The 15,726-nt window shown below is 39.9% G+C and overlaps 1 protein-coding gene across 9 annotated transcripts in view; it reads right to left on the bottom strand.

Moving 5' to 3' along the window:
* cadm1a (cell adhesion molecule 1a) overlaps window positions 1–15,726 on the bottom strand; it is a 333,568-nt gene that overhangs the window by 50,377 nt on the left and 267,465 nt on the right. For all 9 annotated transcript variants that reach the window (XM_018689297.2, XM_018689298.2, XM_051078413.1 and 6 more), the window contains 2 exons: window positions 9,758–9,916; window positions 4,224–4,320 (listed from right to left, as the gene is read on the bottom strand). In XM_018689297.2, coding sequence (XP_018544813.1) covers window positions 4,224–4,320; window positions 9,758–9,916 — 256 coding nt within the window. The remainder of the gene's footprint in view (window positions 1–4,223; window positions 4,321–9,757; window positions 9,917–15,726) is intronic.

Below are 15,726 nucleotides of genomic sequence, written 5' to 3'. Positions count from 1 at the left end.
CAATGGCCACTGCCAGCTACTGTTATTTCCCCGGAGTTTGTGCTGATGGTCTCTCTTGTTGCATTTTGTTGTGGTGTTTTAACTTGTTTCCCTCCATTTGAAAACATTTGGTGTGGAGGGAGCAAGCAAATAGGAGAGGAGGAAAAAAAAAAGATGAGGCGAAAAATCCGGGAAGAGAAAATATGAAATAGCAGTTGGAGCTCAATAGCAAAAACAAACAAACAAACCACAAGTGTGTTTAATGGCTGTGGTGGACTGCTTGAAAGAGAGAGTGCCGTGTCTATTACAAGTGTTCGCTAGATGAAATGAAATGTAAATAAATAATAAATATGCTGTTTCCTAAGATGGCATAAGAGACATGACCTAGAAAAAGTAGTTTCTATAGGTAGATGGGACGTTGTGAAAAGGGTAAAAGTGAATGTGGAGAAGGAAGATAGAGATAGACGAAAGTGGTAAGATGGGGCTGCAAGGAGAGAAGAAGGGCAGGCGTCTAGAATACAAATGGCTGCCTGCAGCCGGGGCCCCCTGTGCTATCTGCTGGTAATGACTGCACAACTCTCAGCAGCTCTAATGAAAATGACTTCCAATTCCCAGCTCACTGTATTGATTGTGTTTTCATCTTTATAAAATGAATACGGGTAGTGTGCTTGTCTCTACGCCAAGTATGAAAACTGTGGGGGGGCTGGTGGGGAGAGGAATTCAGAAGTACACTGTGTTTGGCTCTGTGTATGTGTGTGTGTTTGCATGTTGTTGTATTTCTGCCCTTCAGGGAATCATACAGAGTTTTAGACAAACAGAATGGGAATATTTCCTGCAAAGAGATGAAAGTCTGAGATTAGATTTGAGATTACATTTTGGATTCGGTTTAAATTTGCAAATCCTCTCCCCACGTGCACTGATTAGAACAAAAACTGACCCGTAAAGGTAAGACCTGTGACCCCACCCATAATGACAAAACTTGGTGGCAGAAGCATACACACCTCAACACCTCAACAAAACAAAATACATTCCAGTTGAATTTCAAAACACCTTTCAGCTCCATAAGCCTGGAGGACTATGTTCAGAGGCGATGTTTTTTGAATGAATGAACCACTACAGCATTATCAGAGTCATAGGGAGGTGGCTGGGGCTCTATAAAGTGCACGACTATCACATCAGAGTCCTGACCTCCATCTGTGATTTGGTTTAAGCAACAAAAGGAAGGTTGGGAATAGAAGCCGGTTGTGTGGGTTGCCATTAAAATCTATTGTGACTGTGGTGAATTAAAGCTTCCTCGAGGTGTCTTCCTCTGCCAGAAAACAAACTTTTCAGAGCCATCTTTCAAGCCTACAGATGAACATTTGAACGCAGGTTTTTAATGGTTGTGATTAATTAAAACATTTGAAATTTATTTGCACTCAAAAAAGAAAAACCCACAAATTGGCCACATGATTGTTTCTAATGTAATATTCATAACTCCAGCTTCATCTCATGATTATTTTGTTCTGTTCAAATTTGAACAACCTTGTCAACATACTAATATGATTGATAGAGACGGCACAGACTGTATTGATGTTTGGATAGTTCGGCAGGTCTCCTGCCTGAAGCTCTTACACCTTTACTTACCCCTGCTCATCCTAATGGCTTCATTTGCACTCCATTACATCTCATTTCACACAGACCTGTCATCTAAACAAACCAACACCTGTGTTTACAGATGATACATGTGGAATAATAGCCTAATGAGCGACACGCAAGAGCTTTCAGATGCTAGAGCCATTTCAAATAACTGATTAACAAAGATAAAGGCCACTGTAAGTTCATTGTTGACACAGTGGTAAAAACAACTTAGGGACTGTTCTCTGTGTTCAGATCTGTGTACCCATCTTTTAACTTTAATCACAAAATTGACTTTATCTGTGAATATCCAGTTCTTTGAGTCCACCAGCATATTCCCTAGATACCCTCAGAAAACGAGTACTCATCACTAAAAACCAAAAAAACAGAAATCACTCTATCCATGCCTATTCAACTGTTATCCAACTAAAATTGTACCTGCTAGATATTAGGACCCACTCCGTTATTATTAATGCCCCTTTCTGCTCTGCCCTCTGCCTCTAAAGCAGTGGTAATTAAACACCTGCTCAAAATATAACACAGTACTTCTGATGTATTTCATAATTACAGACCAGTTTCAAATTTCCCCTTTGAAAGTCCTGAAAAAGAAAATAGCAGCTATTCAATTATGTGATTATGTATCCAGCAATGGTCATTTAGCACTGTAAGGCCGCGGGTATCTCTGTAACATTAGTCACAGTTGTAGACACAGCGTTCCTCTTCACAACATGTACTTGTATCGAGGCAGCTCCTCTTATCCGCCAGCTGAACCCCATCTCCTAATTGGATGTTAAAACTGTGGCAGAAGTTTGGTTTTAATGTTTTTTAATTTGTAATGTCAAAATGTGCCCTCTGCCCCTGTATGTCATCTGCATATAAAACATAATGAATGTTGTGTTTACTAATAATGTGACTTAGTGGAAGTATATAAATATAACAACAACAGAGGGCCAAGGATGGAGCTTTGAGGTACACCACAGGTCAGAGGGGCTACAGACGAAGAGACTTCACCAACATCTCAGAGTCCTGTTTGACAAATATGATCTGAAGAAGTGTATGAGGTTAAACCATTTTTCACGGTGGTCAGACAAAACTGAACAGTGTACGGTGTCGAAAGTCAAGCCACAGTTAAGTAAAATAAGCACTGGACAGTTGATGAGCATTAGCTAATTTGAGGGCTGGTGACCATGCCAGAGGTTAACTGTAGGCTGAACCAAAAGAAAAACTTGAAAAAAGAAAGTACAGTGAATACAGCAATTTTGTGTTCAAACTAGTCTCTCTCAATACACCTATAGAGAAAGCGTTACTATTTGTTTTTCAATATGAGATGCCACACATAATCTCTGAGCAGCTGCATGATAAGCAGTTTGATATTATGTGTTTCCCGTAAAAATAGAATAAAAACTTCTCACAGTTGTCTGGGCATGATTCAGCACTGACATTATGAAGAATGTCAGAGGCTCGGCTCATGACAGAGTAGAGAACTTTCAAATTTTCACAGCTTCGTTCAGCACCATCACTACCATAAGGTGCCCTTGCATTTTTACTTAAATCAAACTGTAACTACTTCTGAAGTTGTCAAGATGAACAGTGAGATTCTATTTTCTCTCTGCTTTTCTGCACTCTCTTTTTTTTTATTGAGAGGACAGTGAGAGAGAGACAGGAAATGGGGAGAGACTTGCGGATCGGGAGTCGAACCGGGGTCCGCCTGCTCAGACCACTAGGGCCTACATGGTACGCCCCCATAGCCAAATGGGGCACTCTCTTTTATTTTAAGGTCTAATATTACCTATTCACCAAAAGGTCTTATTTGCTTTTTCAACTTTAAAGGTACAGTGTAACCAAAGGATGGCAGGGTAACCTGATCTGAAAAGAACTGTAATGTCAATGTGACTATCAATACACACTGTATATGTGCCTTAATATTTGCCTTCTTATTCTTTTTATTCTTATTTTCTTTTTCTCACTGCCATATTCTGCACATCTACTTTATAGTGACTGAATCTACCACTTTTTCATTTTGTGAATAACATTACATTTCTATCATTTCTACTACATTGAAATCCAAACAACCATCCTAAATTGGGGATTAAATTAAAACAAAGGGACTATTTTTATGTATTTTTCATCCTTTCAGTGAATTTGGACATAAAGCTTGAAAGGATTTATTACATTGTTGGACTGCCAATCTGAAACCATATTTTTAAGGTTTCAGTGGCATACATCCAGATTATTTTCTGCAACAAGGATGTTTTTTTAATGATCTAAATGACCAAAAAGATGGGGTTTATAACGTAATGATATGTATATAAACAGTTCCACATCGTGCTAGCATCTTGTGGGCAGAGCATAAAGTAGTTAACAGATGTTTGAGTATTAGAACTGAGAGATGTTCATGTTTGCATTCACCTTTGATGTATCTCAACACTAATTGCTGCTGCAAAAGTTCAGTGTTTACCTCTTCTCAACAGCAAAAGGCACAGTGAAAGAAATGGTGTAGGTGTGTGCATGAATACATAAACGTGGATCTGTGAGCAGGTATGTTTGCTTTCCCTCCCTGCGGCCATTTTTAATTGGTTAAAATGTGTGTGTTTGTGTCTGTCTGTGCGTGTGGGTGTGTGTCGTACTGGGGTTTGCCTTTGGCCTGACACGTCAGTTCCAGGTTCTCTCCTTCCCTGGTCAGACCCTGAGGAAATTCCACCACAATCTTTACCTCCGGTTTGTCTGAAAGAATTAGAAAGACAGAGACAGGAAATTTAATGCTGGCACAACATAACTGGTAAAGAATTATCTATCTTTATTCTACATTTACTTTCGACATCTATCTTCTCTCTGATGGATGGATTCTGATCGATTCCAGACTTCATTAGATTTGTTATATTTTTGAGGAGTGTGTGGAACTGCATTCACTGTATATACTGCAAAATATGTTTAAATGTTGTTCACTCCAAATCTAACCCCAACCAGTCTCCTCCAAATTATGTCCATATGCCACAAATCTGCACTGTGACGTTCACTGGTAACACTTGAAATGATCAAACGTTTGTTTAGCTTGATGTATTCCCAGAGGTGCTGCAGCAAACAGTGAGGATGTAGAGGTCAGGCTGGTGGTCAGGCAGACAGAGGTTTGCTTTCCACACAGAAGCTCTGGGTCCCATCAGGAGTGACGTTAAGGCGTACAGGCACAAGTTGTGTGAAGCATTAGCTGATGGCAATCAGCTAACCTGATTCCTCACATTATTACTCAGCTGATATGATCACATCACTCTGTCCATTGTCAGTGCACAGTTTTGCTGCTATAGCCTCACTTGGTCCAACTAGCTGTTGGTGGCTGAGGTTGGAAAATACTTACATAGTATCTACAGAGATAATCATATAAATAAAGTTAATTTGCTTTGGTTGTATGACTCCTCTCTACTTGTGCTACTATTTCATTATGTTCCAGTGTTTATTTTTTGGTAGGCTAATCAGGGAAATGGCATTTTATAATCATGTAACTGTTTTCAACTGTAACTGAGTGTCAGAGGAGGTCAAGCTTATTTCTGAAAGGTGACTTTATGTTTACTGACTGAACGAAGCCACACAAACTTTGTTAGGTCTGGGTGGATTTTACTCGATATTAAGTAAACAATAAAATACATTCAAGTGTTTTTCCGTTACATTTCACTGCTGCTACTGATGCCTTCACCTCACCCTGTTCTTCAGCTGTGTTGGGTCTACCTGGGGCATATTATTGATGAATTTTAAAGCAACACAACACCAAAACACAAGCCAGATCTTTGAGGGATGATAGAAATAGTGCTACAGTGTAGGACCACAGTACCTAAGTACGTCCAAAGATGTTACCCGATAAAGTTGTAACACAAAACAGAAAACACTGCTGAAGAGTTGAGGCGGCTAGGAGGAAAATGTAGGAATGCTGTTTTGACAAATCAGTGAAGTGCTGTCGCTGCTGTGCTACTCTTTGAAACCACAGAGTTTCTATTGTTCCCAATCCAATGACTGTTGCTGGTGTTATCAAAGCCTTTTTTCATCTTGGTGTGAGAGATGATCTTTTATTCTGGACAAAACTCGTACGTTCTTTTGTGTTTCAGTGTTGCCACGGTCTGAGGTAAGATTGAGACAGAACAGAAGTCCTGCTCTGATTTACAACTTACAACATTTAACACATTGCATATGATAACAAATAAAAGGTGTGTAATGGTTGAAAATCATGAGGGAATAGCTTGCTTTGTATCAACTTGTATTAATTTCTCTATCAGGGTTTGTTACCATTTAACAAAAAAGTATTTTTTTTAAATATCAAAACTAAGATTTGATTCACCAGCACTGTAAAATGGTGGCTAGCATTTCTGGCAGCACATCATCACACCAAATCCTGACTTGTTTACTTCAAGATGTTGTTTTGTTGAGCTTTCCCGACAGTAGGTGCTGTCGATAAAATGTCAAATTGTGTCATCTCACACCAGATTGATTGTTGAGTCACAATGGTGTAACTACAGTTTTCAGATTGCGATGTGAATTATTCTGGTTCTTTCCCAAGTTTTACAGCCTAAATGCACGATTCGGTGCTACATTTCTAATCAGCCTGTAGACCGAGGGATCGGATCTGAATTATGATTTCAAAGGCGGCAGTAAAGTTCCACACTGCTCTCCGACCTTCTCTGCAACAAACAACACATGTCTAGCCATCCATCTGTCTAAATCACACCCTGTCAGTGGTCGGCTCTCAGCCTTGGTGATGGACAGCACATGGGCAAAAAGCCAAGTCATCGGCTCAGTGGGCATGCAAGGGTTTAGACAGCAACCCTTTGGTTTTGTTTCCACTCCAGGCACTACATGGCATCCTGCAACTTTTTCTTAGCTCACAACGTCATCTGACCTTGTCATCTCAGAGCCATAAACATGAAGGACGCCTGGCATCTGTAGGATGTTTTGATGTTTCTCAAGTAGTTATGGCAGGGCTTTCTAGTCTCCGCTTGATGGAAAAACACACACTGCATTGCCAGATCTGGACACTACCACTTCAGTGGAAATGAAATAGTGTCTACCGTATGCAAAGGGATCATTATGCCGACTGAATTATTTGCTTTATTGTGCGCCTCACCTCATAAGCACTTGAGATGGCACTATCCATCTCTCTGCAGCCAGCTGACCTTAAGAGGAAACAACAAGGCAACAGAGCAAAACAACTTACTTTGTTTATGCACATAAACATTACAAGCTTATTTAATTATGCTGTCCCCTGACAATGGGCTTATTTCTTACTACACAATTCACTCCATTCTACTCACAAATTGCCCACACAGTGAGTGATTCAGTGTAAATCACCTCATCTATCTCAGTAATCAGCACTCAAACTCTCATGTCACTGTAGATATAGAAAAAGTATGTTTGTTTTACAGGTCCTGTCATTTATAATTTCCTGGAAAGGAACAGATCTATAATTGGGTTCTTGGAAATGTTTATGAAAACAACTGCTTTCCAGGTTTTCCTTGGGAGTTAAAGACGTGTTAAATAAAAACAAAGGTAGGAGAGAATTTTTAACCTATCATCTATCTGTTTCTAGACATGCCCCATACAAACAGTAATACCCCTCAGTCAGTATGCTTCAAATGTAATATTAAACTGTATAGTAGAGAGATCAAAGAGAAGGCAGACTGCAGGACTGGCTATGCCTGTTTGTTGGCCATTACAGTATGCACAGAGCATGACAGCAGCAGCCCCTGCATGGAGCAGTGAGGCACTGAGCCGGGTGGTCCATGTGAGCTCCCTGTAATCAGAGGCCAACAAAATGCCATGCTGCCTCAGTAGATGAGCTGATCTCCTGTTCTCGCTCTCCCAGAGAAAGGTCAGATAGCAACAGCGGAGTTTGTATTTTTTAATAGAATGCTAGGACATGCCAAAGGCCGGAGACATAAGGTTAGAGAGGCATAAAATACATAAATTTCATCATTTAGCATCAATAAAAAGATCTAATACTCAACACACAGTACAAAGGTCTACCATTTTAATTACCTGTCACATAGCTGGGGTAGTTGGTTTCATTTTGTCTCCACTGTTATGGTAAGACCTGTTAAGACAACCTGAAAACCTCTATCAATCACTCATTACACATGACTCATTGATAAAGTTACAATATTACTAATTACTGAGCAGCAAAAGTAACAGGTTACATCACTCATTCCTTTCATTACTCAGCTGTCAGCTCAGTCAAAGGCGCCGTTAAACAACTCCAAACCCTGCAACGTGTTGTATTTAACACATGTAGGAAAAAGACACTGCAGTTTAACAAGCAGGCAGCCCTTCAATTTGGAGGGATTTACTGACCATTCAGCAGCTAGCTTAGCCTCGGTGATTGCACACAGCTCACGAAATCCCGACCTCAGAAACGCGGTCACATGGCCTCCAGCTCTGAAAAAACTCCTCAATGTACACACACCTGTGGTTAACATTTGTCTCATCAGCTAACCGAGCAAGAACACACAAAACTCGACCAGACAACTTTCTAATTTCCTGGGGGATCTCTTTTGGTAGAGGCCATCACCTGTCCCACACCTCCACCACATCCCAGCCAGTCTGCCAGTGAGACAACAAACAAGCCGATCACCAAATCCCCTACACTGCCACATACTGAAAAAAGTAATCACATTACTGTAACACATAATTATTACATAGCAATAATAATAATATAGCAATAAAAACATGACCTTTGACCTCCGTTAAGAGCAGACCTTTTTTTCTTCTTCTTGTGCTGCACCTCATATGTCAAATAGCACACACACAACTGAACTTAAACAAATCAGATCTGATACAAGAGAAAATCAAAAGAAACAAGATGAGCCAATAAATCTATGCAATATTTCTCTTTTAGGTTTTCTGGCCAGTTTCACTCAGTGTGTATCTTTTTTTTCCATTCTACAGCTCACTACACCCACTGTCTGCCAAAGCACCTTTACAAACACTGTTTTCATTAAATGTCTTGCGTTAATCGGCTTTTGGTGTGTTACATTTGACATTTAATTTCTCTGTGTGTTGTGATGTGTTTTTCACTTTATTATTGACTCTATAAACAGTATGTTTCGGGTTGTGCCTCAGTAATAAACTGAATTATTAGTCAATACCTCTGACATTTGAAAATCATGGTTGAGGTATCGTTGCTGATTGTAGTTTACAGATGCATGTGCGATGAATTAAAGACATTTTGAAATGCAAACACAGTCACAGCTGAGTGACTGGAGCATCTTTGCTGTCCTTTTGATCGCAAAACCAGAAAAATATGTGTAAGACTGCGGTGTCTATTTTCAAACAGCTGATCTGCCTCATGTTACTGCACAGATTCACAAAGATCGAAATTTCTGCCTTTGTGCTTTGTGTCTTGACCCTACACTTCTGCACCTGGTCAGCACACAATTATGCTGAGTTATGATCCAAAGCATCTTGGCTATAGAGACAATAATAGTAATAGAGACACTGTGTGTCTGCAGTGTACGTCCCAGTTCCACAGGCTTTTGAAACATTTAAAATCAAACTCAGACAATACTGTGACTATGAGGACGATAAAATGGAAACACAAAGTTATCTTGTAATATAAAGTCAACTGCAGCACTAACCCAGTCAGTTTGTAAAGATTCACAGTGATGACAAAATGTTAAAAAGGCAAAACAACATTACAGAAATACAAAGGTAACATAATACCTAACATCAGTGTTTTCTCTGGAAGATGTTCATCAATGTGCTCATTTATTTATTTCCACTTTTATTCATCATGTACTGAGGATCCTTTCTCTCTAATGACAATCACATGCAGTAAAGTTTCAGTGGGGGGAAAATGTGGGAAATTTATGTCATTTAATTAGTGGAGATGGAACACTCTCCTCTACTGCAGACCAATTTTCTCCTTTTATTCATCATAACCTGTGCACTGAGATGATTTCCCTTCAGTGACACTGCCATACATGTCACACACTAAAGTTTTAGTTAGGGAAAAAGTGGCAAACTTATGCCGTTTAATTAATGGGAATGGAACACTCTTCTCTACTGCAGTCCAATTTATTGAGTTAAGCTGATGAGGCACTTGAAAAAGAAAAAAAAAAAGAGTGCATAATGCTGTTTAAATATCCATGAGATTTCTAATTTATTTCCAAACAGAGGTACTTACACTGCACCTCCAGGTATTTCTGTGCTTGGAAGTCCTTGACTGCAGGGTGGTCTACGATGCAAACCACAGGTACCCCGTCATCCTCCTTACTCACGGTGAATGTCAGGCGGCTGGTTACTGTGTACATCTTGTCGTAGGTCAGCTCAACCTTGGGCTTGCCTGTTGGACACAAAGACAAGCAGACTTAAACAAAACAACGTGAGTGCAATTTAGATTTTAGGTAAAACATGAATGAGCCTTACACAGGCAGTACATAAACTTCACTTGGCAAGACCCAGTGTGCACCTGCTTGGGTAAAAGGGTAAACTGCATGGTGAGGATTAATTAACCAGGACAAATGATTGTCTTGGAGACAATGGAAGAAAAATATTGCCAATGTTTCAGTCGACTTAAGTCTAAACCTTCACCTACAGTCACAAACTTTGTTGAGCAGTAATCCAAAAAATGAGACAGCAAAAACAAGATTTCCTTCCAAATTTTCTTAGCAGGATGTCTGACTTAAAGTTCTCCAAAGCTGATCTCATTAAACATTGCAAGTGTTTACTTCACCTCTGCAAGCAATTCCAATACAATGAATTGATTTTGATCTGAAATTTCACTGTTTTTTAGTGTAACTACTCCCTAACACTGAGAGGAGCCATATCTAGTCCTGCCTGGTAATGTGGTGAGATCCTTTTGGAGGAGCTGGATGATGTGGCCTGGGAGGTATTTTGTCTTCTTTGCTCAGCTTGCTGCAAACTCAACCCAGACCCCAAAATTTGGGTTTTCATTCAGTGAGATATAAACAGCAACCTAATTTGACATTCTTGAGGTTTGAGGTTTGCCAACTGGAAAAACAAGGAGCCTGTTCTAAAAACATTACAGTTTACATCTAACTATCCATCCATCCATCATCTATAGGCACTTATCCTTCACAAGGTCACAAGGGTTTGGAGACTTGTCAGTCTTTGACAGGGTCAACTCTTAGAAACAGACAACCTTTCACACATAAGGCAATTTATGGTCTCCTATTGACCTAACATGCATGTGTATGGACTATGTGAGAAAACTGGAGCACTCTGGGGTTACCTCTCTCCAGTCAATGGATTTGATCCCCGCCCTCCTCCATGCAGTGAGGTGACAGTGTTTGTCATTGCACCACCAATCCTCCTTTACACCTGCAGTTCCTGAAATTTGATCTATATTGTCTAATTTAAGAAGTTAAACCTTGGGAGTTAACTGATAAAAAGTTGCCATTTGGGTTAAAGTAAACACAGCTCTGTTTGTAATCATTTAAATTACTTCTTATAGACTGCTGGTTGGTTGGTTTGCTTCCTGCTTCAGGGCTCAACTTATTTTCAGTGTATGTTTTCTGTGATAAAGATATATGATGAAAACTGAGCTGCAGAGGTTTAGACTGGTTTTGCAAAGAAAATATGAATAAGTCTAGATGCTTTTATTCAAAAAGCTTTTTGAAAATATTAGAAATTCATAATTTGAATTTCTTCCTGACTTATGTTGATGTGCTTTGTGAACAACTTGTTCATGGGTCAGTTTTACTTTACAAAATAAAAATGATGAAACCTTGAATGATGGACTAAAGGCAGCTGGGAAAAAAAATGTTTTAGAAATATCAAGGCCTGACAAAGACAAGCATTGTCTGGGTGCGAGGAAAATGTCTTTCTCCCACTGACCCTACAAAATATGGAGAGTGGAAGTGAGAGTGTCCTTGAGAATGGTCAAAGAAGGTTAATCAGCTAAAAATTGCCTGCTGTCAGGGGCTACTGTGCGACTGTGAATCACTCATTAGGCTTTATGAAGCCAGATTTATTGTGTAGCCACCCTTTTACGCAGCACTGCCAGATCTGAAGCCTACAAAGATACCATCCTCTGATTAGTGGCTGCTCTGTAATATCACACAATATGTTCTCAAATACAATGAAGAGGATACCTCATCACAGTCATACAAAATAAGAGGGATAGCTGCAGACAGCTCTGCATAGCAGAGCTGCAAAGAGAGATTGATTATTTTTATCCCTTTGTCCTAGTTCCTAACAGTCTGTTGCACAAGTGTGTTTGCATCCCATCAATAAAACAAATACTGGAAGCAAAAAAAGTGTCTGCAAAGAGAAATGGAACAGTAGAAAATCTATCTTAATGTGAACAGTGTCGCATCCATCAGTTAATATTTTAGCTCTAAGATATAAACCAAGCACACATTCTACCCACTCATCTACTGCAGCTCAGCCACAGTGGTGATACCGTCACTGTGGTGACAGCTGTCTCTTTGGATGCTGGAGAAGCAAACGCGTGTGATGTGCCTGGTGTAAAGGAACAGGTTGTCATGAATAAATACCACTAGAGGCCTAAGCTGCATGCAAGGGCCTGAAACGGGAACCTGAAGGGGTCTGCTCAAATCAAAATGTCTTTTGAGATGCATGAAACAATAGTGAGGAGACATCTTTTTTCAAGTCTTGGGTTTCTGAATCTCCTGCTTTACACCTTAGGAAGTCACTGTACAATAAACATACTGAGTGTACAAAGGTAAGCACAAATAGATGTAAAATTATGTCTAATTACCATGCATATTAAATTAGTTGAGATAATTAATGAGCCACCATCTTAATTCATATTCATTCTGCCATTTGCCTTTACAAAAAAGCTGGCTCCTTAGCCTGTTGCTTGTTTTCTTCTTGCCTGGATTGAGATATTTTCACATGTCTACTGAGCAGCCACTACCCCCCAACCATTAGTGCTACTGTAGATGGAGATATAACAAATGAACCCTGCTGTGCACTGAACAGCACAAGTACTGACTGGTGCCTGTGCCTTGAGAAAGGCAGAGGAGACAGAGTAGTTTCACAAGATGGACATCTGACAGTACTCCAGTTGTGCTGCATCAAATATTAATCTGTTGAAGTAGAGACTATGTCGCTCGAGGGCAACACACTTCAAAACACTTGTGCCCATTGCTTTTCATGTGAAACCACACACCAGCGGCATCATACTGGGCTGATTCACACTGATGCATCAGGACACGCCCAGAGTCAATGAGCCAACACTCCATAAAGCGATTTAATCACATTCTCTCCCTGGGTTGGTACAGCCCAGCTACTGTACCTTCACTGCTTTTTCTCTGTGTATGGCTCACCCCTGTGTGTACTATGGGCATCGAATAATATAGGTCAAATCACATGATGCTATTTGACAGGGCCATTGTGTATTGCCCTTTAGGCCTTATGTGTGACTAGTTTTTCTGATCCTTGTTTTCTGATCTCCTAGCATATTTAGGTAGGTTTCCCTAGAATAAGTACCAAAGTGGAATCTCCATGCGCCCAGAGGAAAAGATGTGGCTGGAAACTGGGGTCACAGTGACTGCTTATAGGGATAGTCAGCAAACTACTCTAGTTGGTTGCTAGTGCAAGTCACAATAGCTTTGCAATCTACCAGCCTGTTAGCAAGCTAGGTTTCTAGGGCAAGAAGAAGGCACAGTTTATTCAAGAGATGCATTTATGCCATCAACCCTTGTTGCATAATGGTCTGAAAACCATGGCTCTTTGGTGGAGCAGTTTATACTAGGGCAGAGCTGGTTATATAAAAGTAGAGCCGATATGCTTCCTCTTTTTTGGATTTTCCATTCCCTTAAAAGCCAGAATTGTCAAGACAATTTTTTATTGGTCACTAACTCAAATGATGCACAACAAGATTCAGTTTAAGTCAGAAAGAAAGATTTGTATTCATATATATTGTTCCTGCTGGAAATCTGGATTAATACATTCACTGCTTACTGCTCATACTAAGGCCCTTGTTTAATTTTGCCTCCTGATCTTTCTATAAAACTAGTTAAAAAATTATGAAACTTTACACAGGTACCAACATACAGACTGAGTCCTGAGTCCCCCTCTACATTTCACTCACCAGCTTAACCACATTCTTGTGAAACAGGAAGGGAGTAATGTCTAGTTAAATAAAATATACATCTCTCCACTTCTATTTCTTTGCCCAAAATATTCTTTTATCCATTTGTAGAGTCTTCCTGCTGGGGTAGAGCAGGGTAATTGAAATCACCCTGTGGTTGTCTAATAAGACTGGAGGCTAATGGCTGTTCTGGTTCCTGTCAGTCAGTGAAGTGCCCTACCTCCTGGCTTTTTCTTTTCTCTACCCATCTTACTTTCTTTCATCGTAACAGAACAGAAAGGGACGACCTGCACTACTAGATCCTGCACTCCTTTTTCACTGCAGTGTGAGCTTAAGAGCTGAAGATATCAGTGTTAGGGCATATGTTAATAAATCACTAAAAAACGGGATAAGAGCAAATAAAAAAGAGAAGGAGATAATAGTGAGATAATAGGTCTGTGCATATTAGGAGAGATGGTTGGATTTACATTGGCAAGCATGACAATTGCAACCTTTAAATGATATTTAAGAGATCCCGATTATCCCTTAAGGTAATTAAGTTAAATTCTGGGAATGTTTAATTAGAAATAAGTCTGCCAGGCAAGGAGCCACAGCTGAAGGCAATTTAAGTAATTCTGCCCTAGTGTCAGGACTCTGGCACCCTGAGCCATTCGTTTTCTTCCCATCTTTAATTTTCTTGCACCCTTTTGTCTTTCACATTTTAAGCATCAGCAGAGCAGTGCCAGGTTTCATTTTCACAACACTGCTGCAGCATCAAGTACACAAACTATGGAGTCATTTGACACCGTTTCCTACAGAGCTAGCAGTAACATGACAACAGAATAGCTTGACATGGTCAACAAACCTGATATTGTTGAAATAACAATAATGTCACTTGTGAAGAAATAGAAATGTAAAACATTAAAAGATGGATTTTTATAAGAGGGCCTGCCATTATTTTAGACAGTTTCAGCCAGTAGCACCTTTCACCTGTGGCAAAAATGGATAAAAGCAAATAGCATGCTCCAAATACTGTGTTGTGACAGGTGAGCCATTAAGTACCTCTGACTACTGTGTTACGGCAAAAAATTGCATCTATCAATTGTAGAACTTCAAAGAGTGCTGAGCCTATTCTGAAAATGGCAATCCATTCTCAACAAGTGTGAGACAACAGCATGGGTGTGGGGTTGAGGGGCATTTAGTGTTATATAAATATTTTTTTCTGCCATTTGATAAACAAACAAATGAGCATCATTTGAAGGTTCCGTTGCAGAGATTGTGAGTACTCAGTAAAGAAGAGAAATATTACTAAAAGCAGAAGAAGCACACTAAAAAGTCTAGAAAGCCCAAATAGTGGATCAGTATTTCACAGTGAGTAACAGCTACAGCGGTTACAGGTTTCACTTCACTCATTTACAGCATCACTATAACACACTATTAGGCAAAGTGTTTACATGAACTTAAGTTGTGATACTGTCAGCTTTCTGCATGAACAGATCTTAAACATCATTAAGTAATCTGTATAAAGGATTAGAGAAACCCAGTCGACACAGCCACGTTTCTGCTGGAGAAACATCAGACGAGGAAAGTGGTGGTGATGCGGCAGGATGATAGGAAACATTACTGCATGTTGTGTTCAAAATATCTGAATACAAAGTTGGACTAAATCTGAAACTGATCATAAAAGAAGGATATTCACTCCAAGAAGTCTGATATGAGTCAGTTTCTACAGCTGCACACAGCAGGTAACTGCTGCATTTAGAAGCATCAGTGAAATCAGTGACACAGCATTACCTTTGGCTATGTAATACTTACAGCCTAAGCATTGCCAATACTCGGCTGTATACTGTGGTCAGTAGAAATGCACAAAGATTTAACTGGATGTCAGTGGTCATTTTTTCCGACATTAACCGATAAGCCAAACCCTGACCTTGGCACATTGGAACATTCTCAGATTTGAGCTGACCGCTAAGGGTTTAATGTGCTGCAGTGTAGAGGTGAAGCTGCTCAGGGCCTTCTACACAGCTTCTGATTAGGACCTTTGTTTCAAAGTCTTTACAAAGCTTGCCGTCGGGCTCTGAGGTGGAGCTGCC

This window comes from Lates calcarifer, linkage group LG20 (assembly GCF_001640805.2).
Source record: "Lates calcarifer isolate ASB-BC8 linkage group LG20, TLL_Latcal_v3, whole genome shotgun sequence".
Taxonomy (NCBI): Eukaryota; Metazoa; Chordata; class Actinopteri; family Centropomidae; genus Lates; species Lates calcarifer.
Note: the sequence above shows the minus strand (reverse complement) of the source record. Positions and strands in the feature narration are given on the sequence as shown.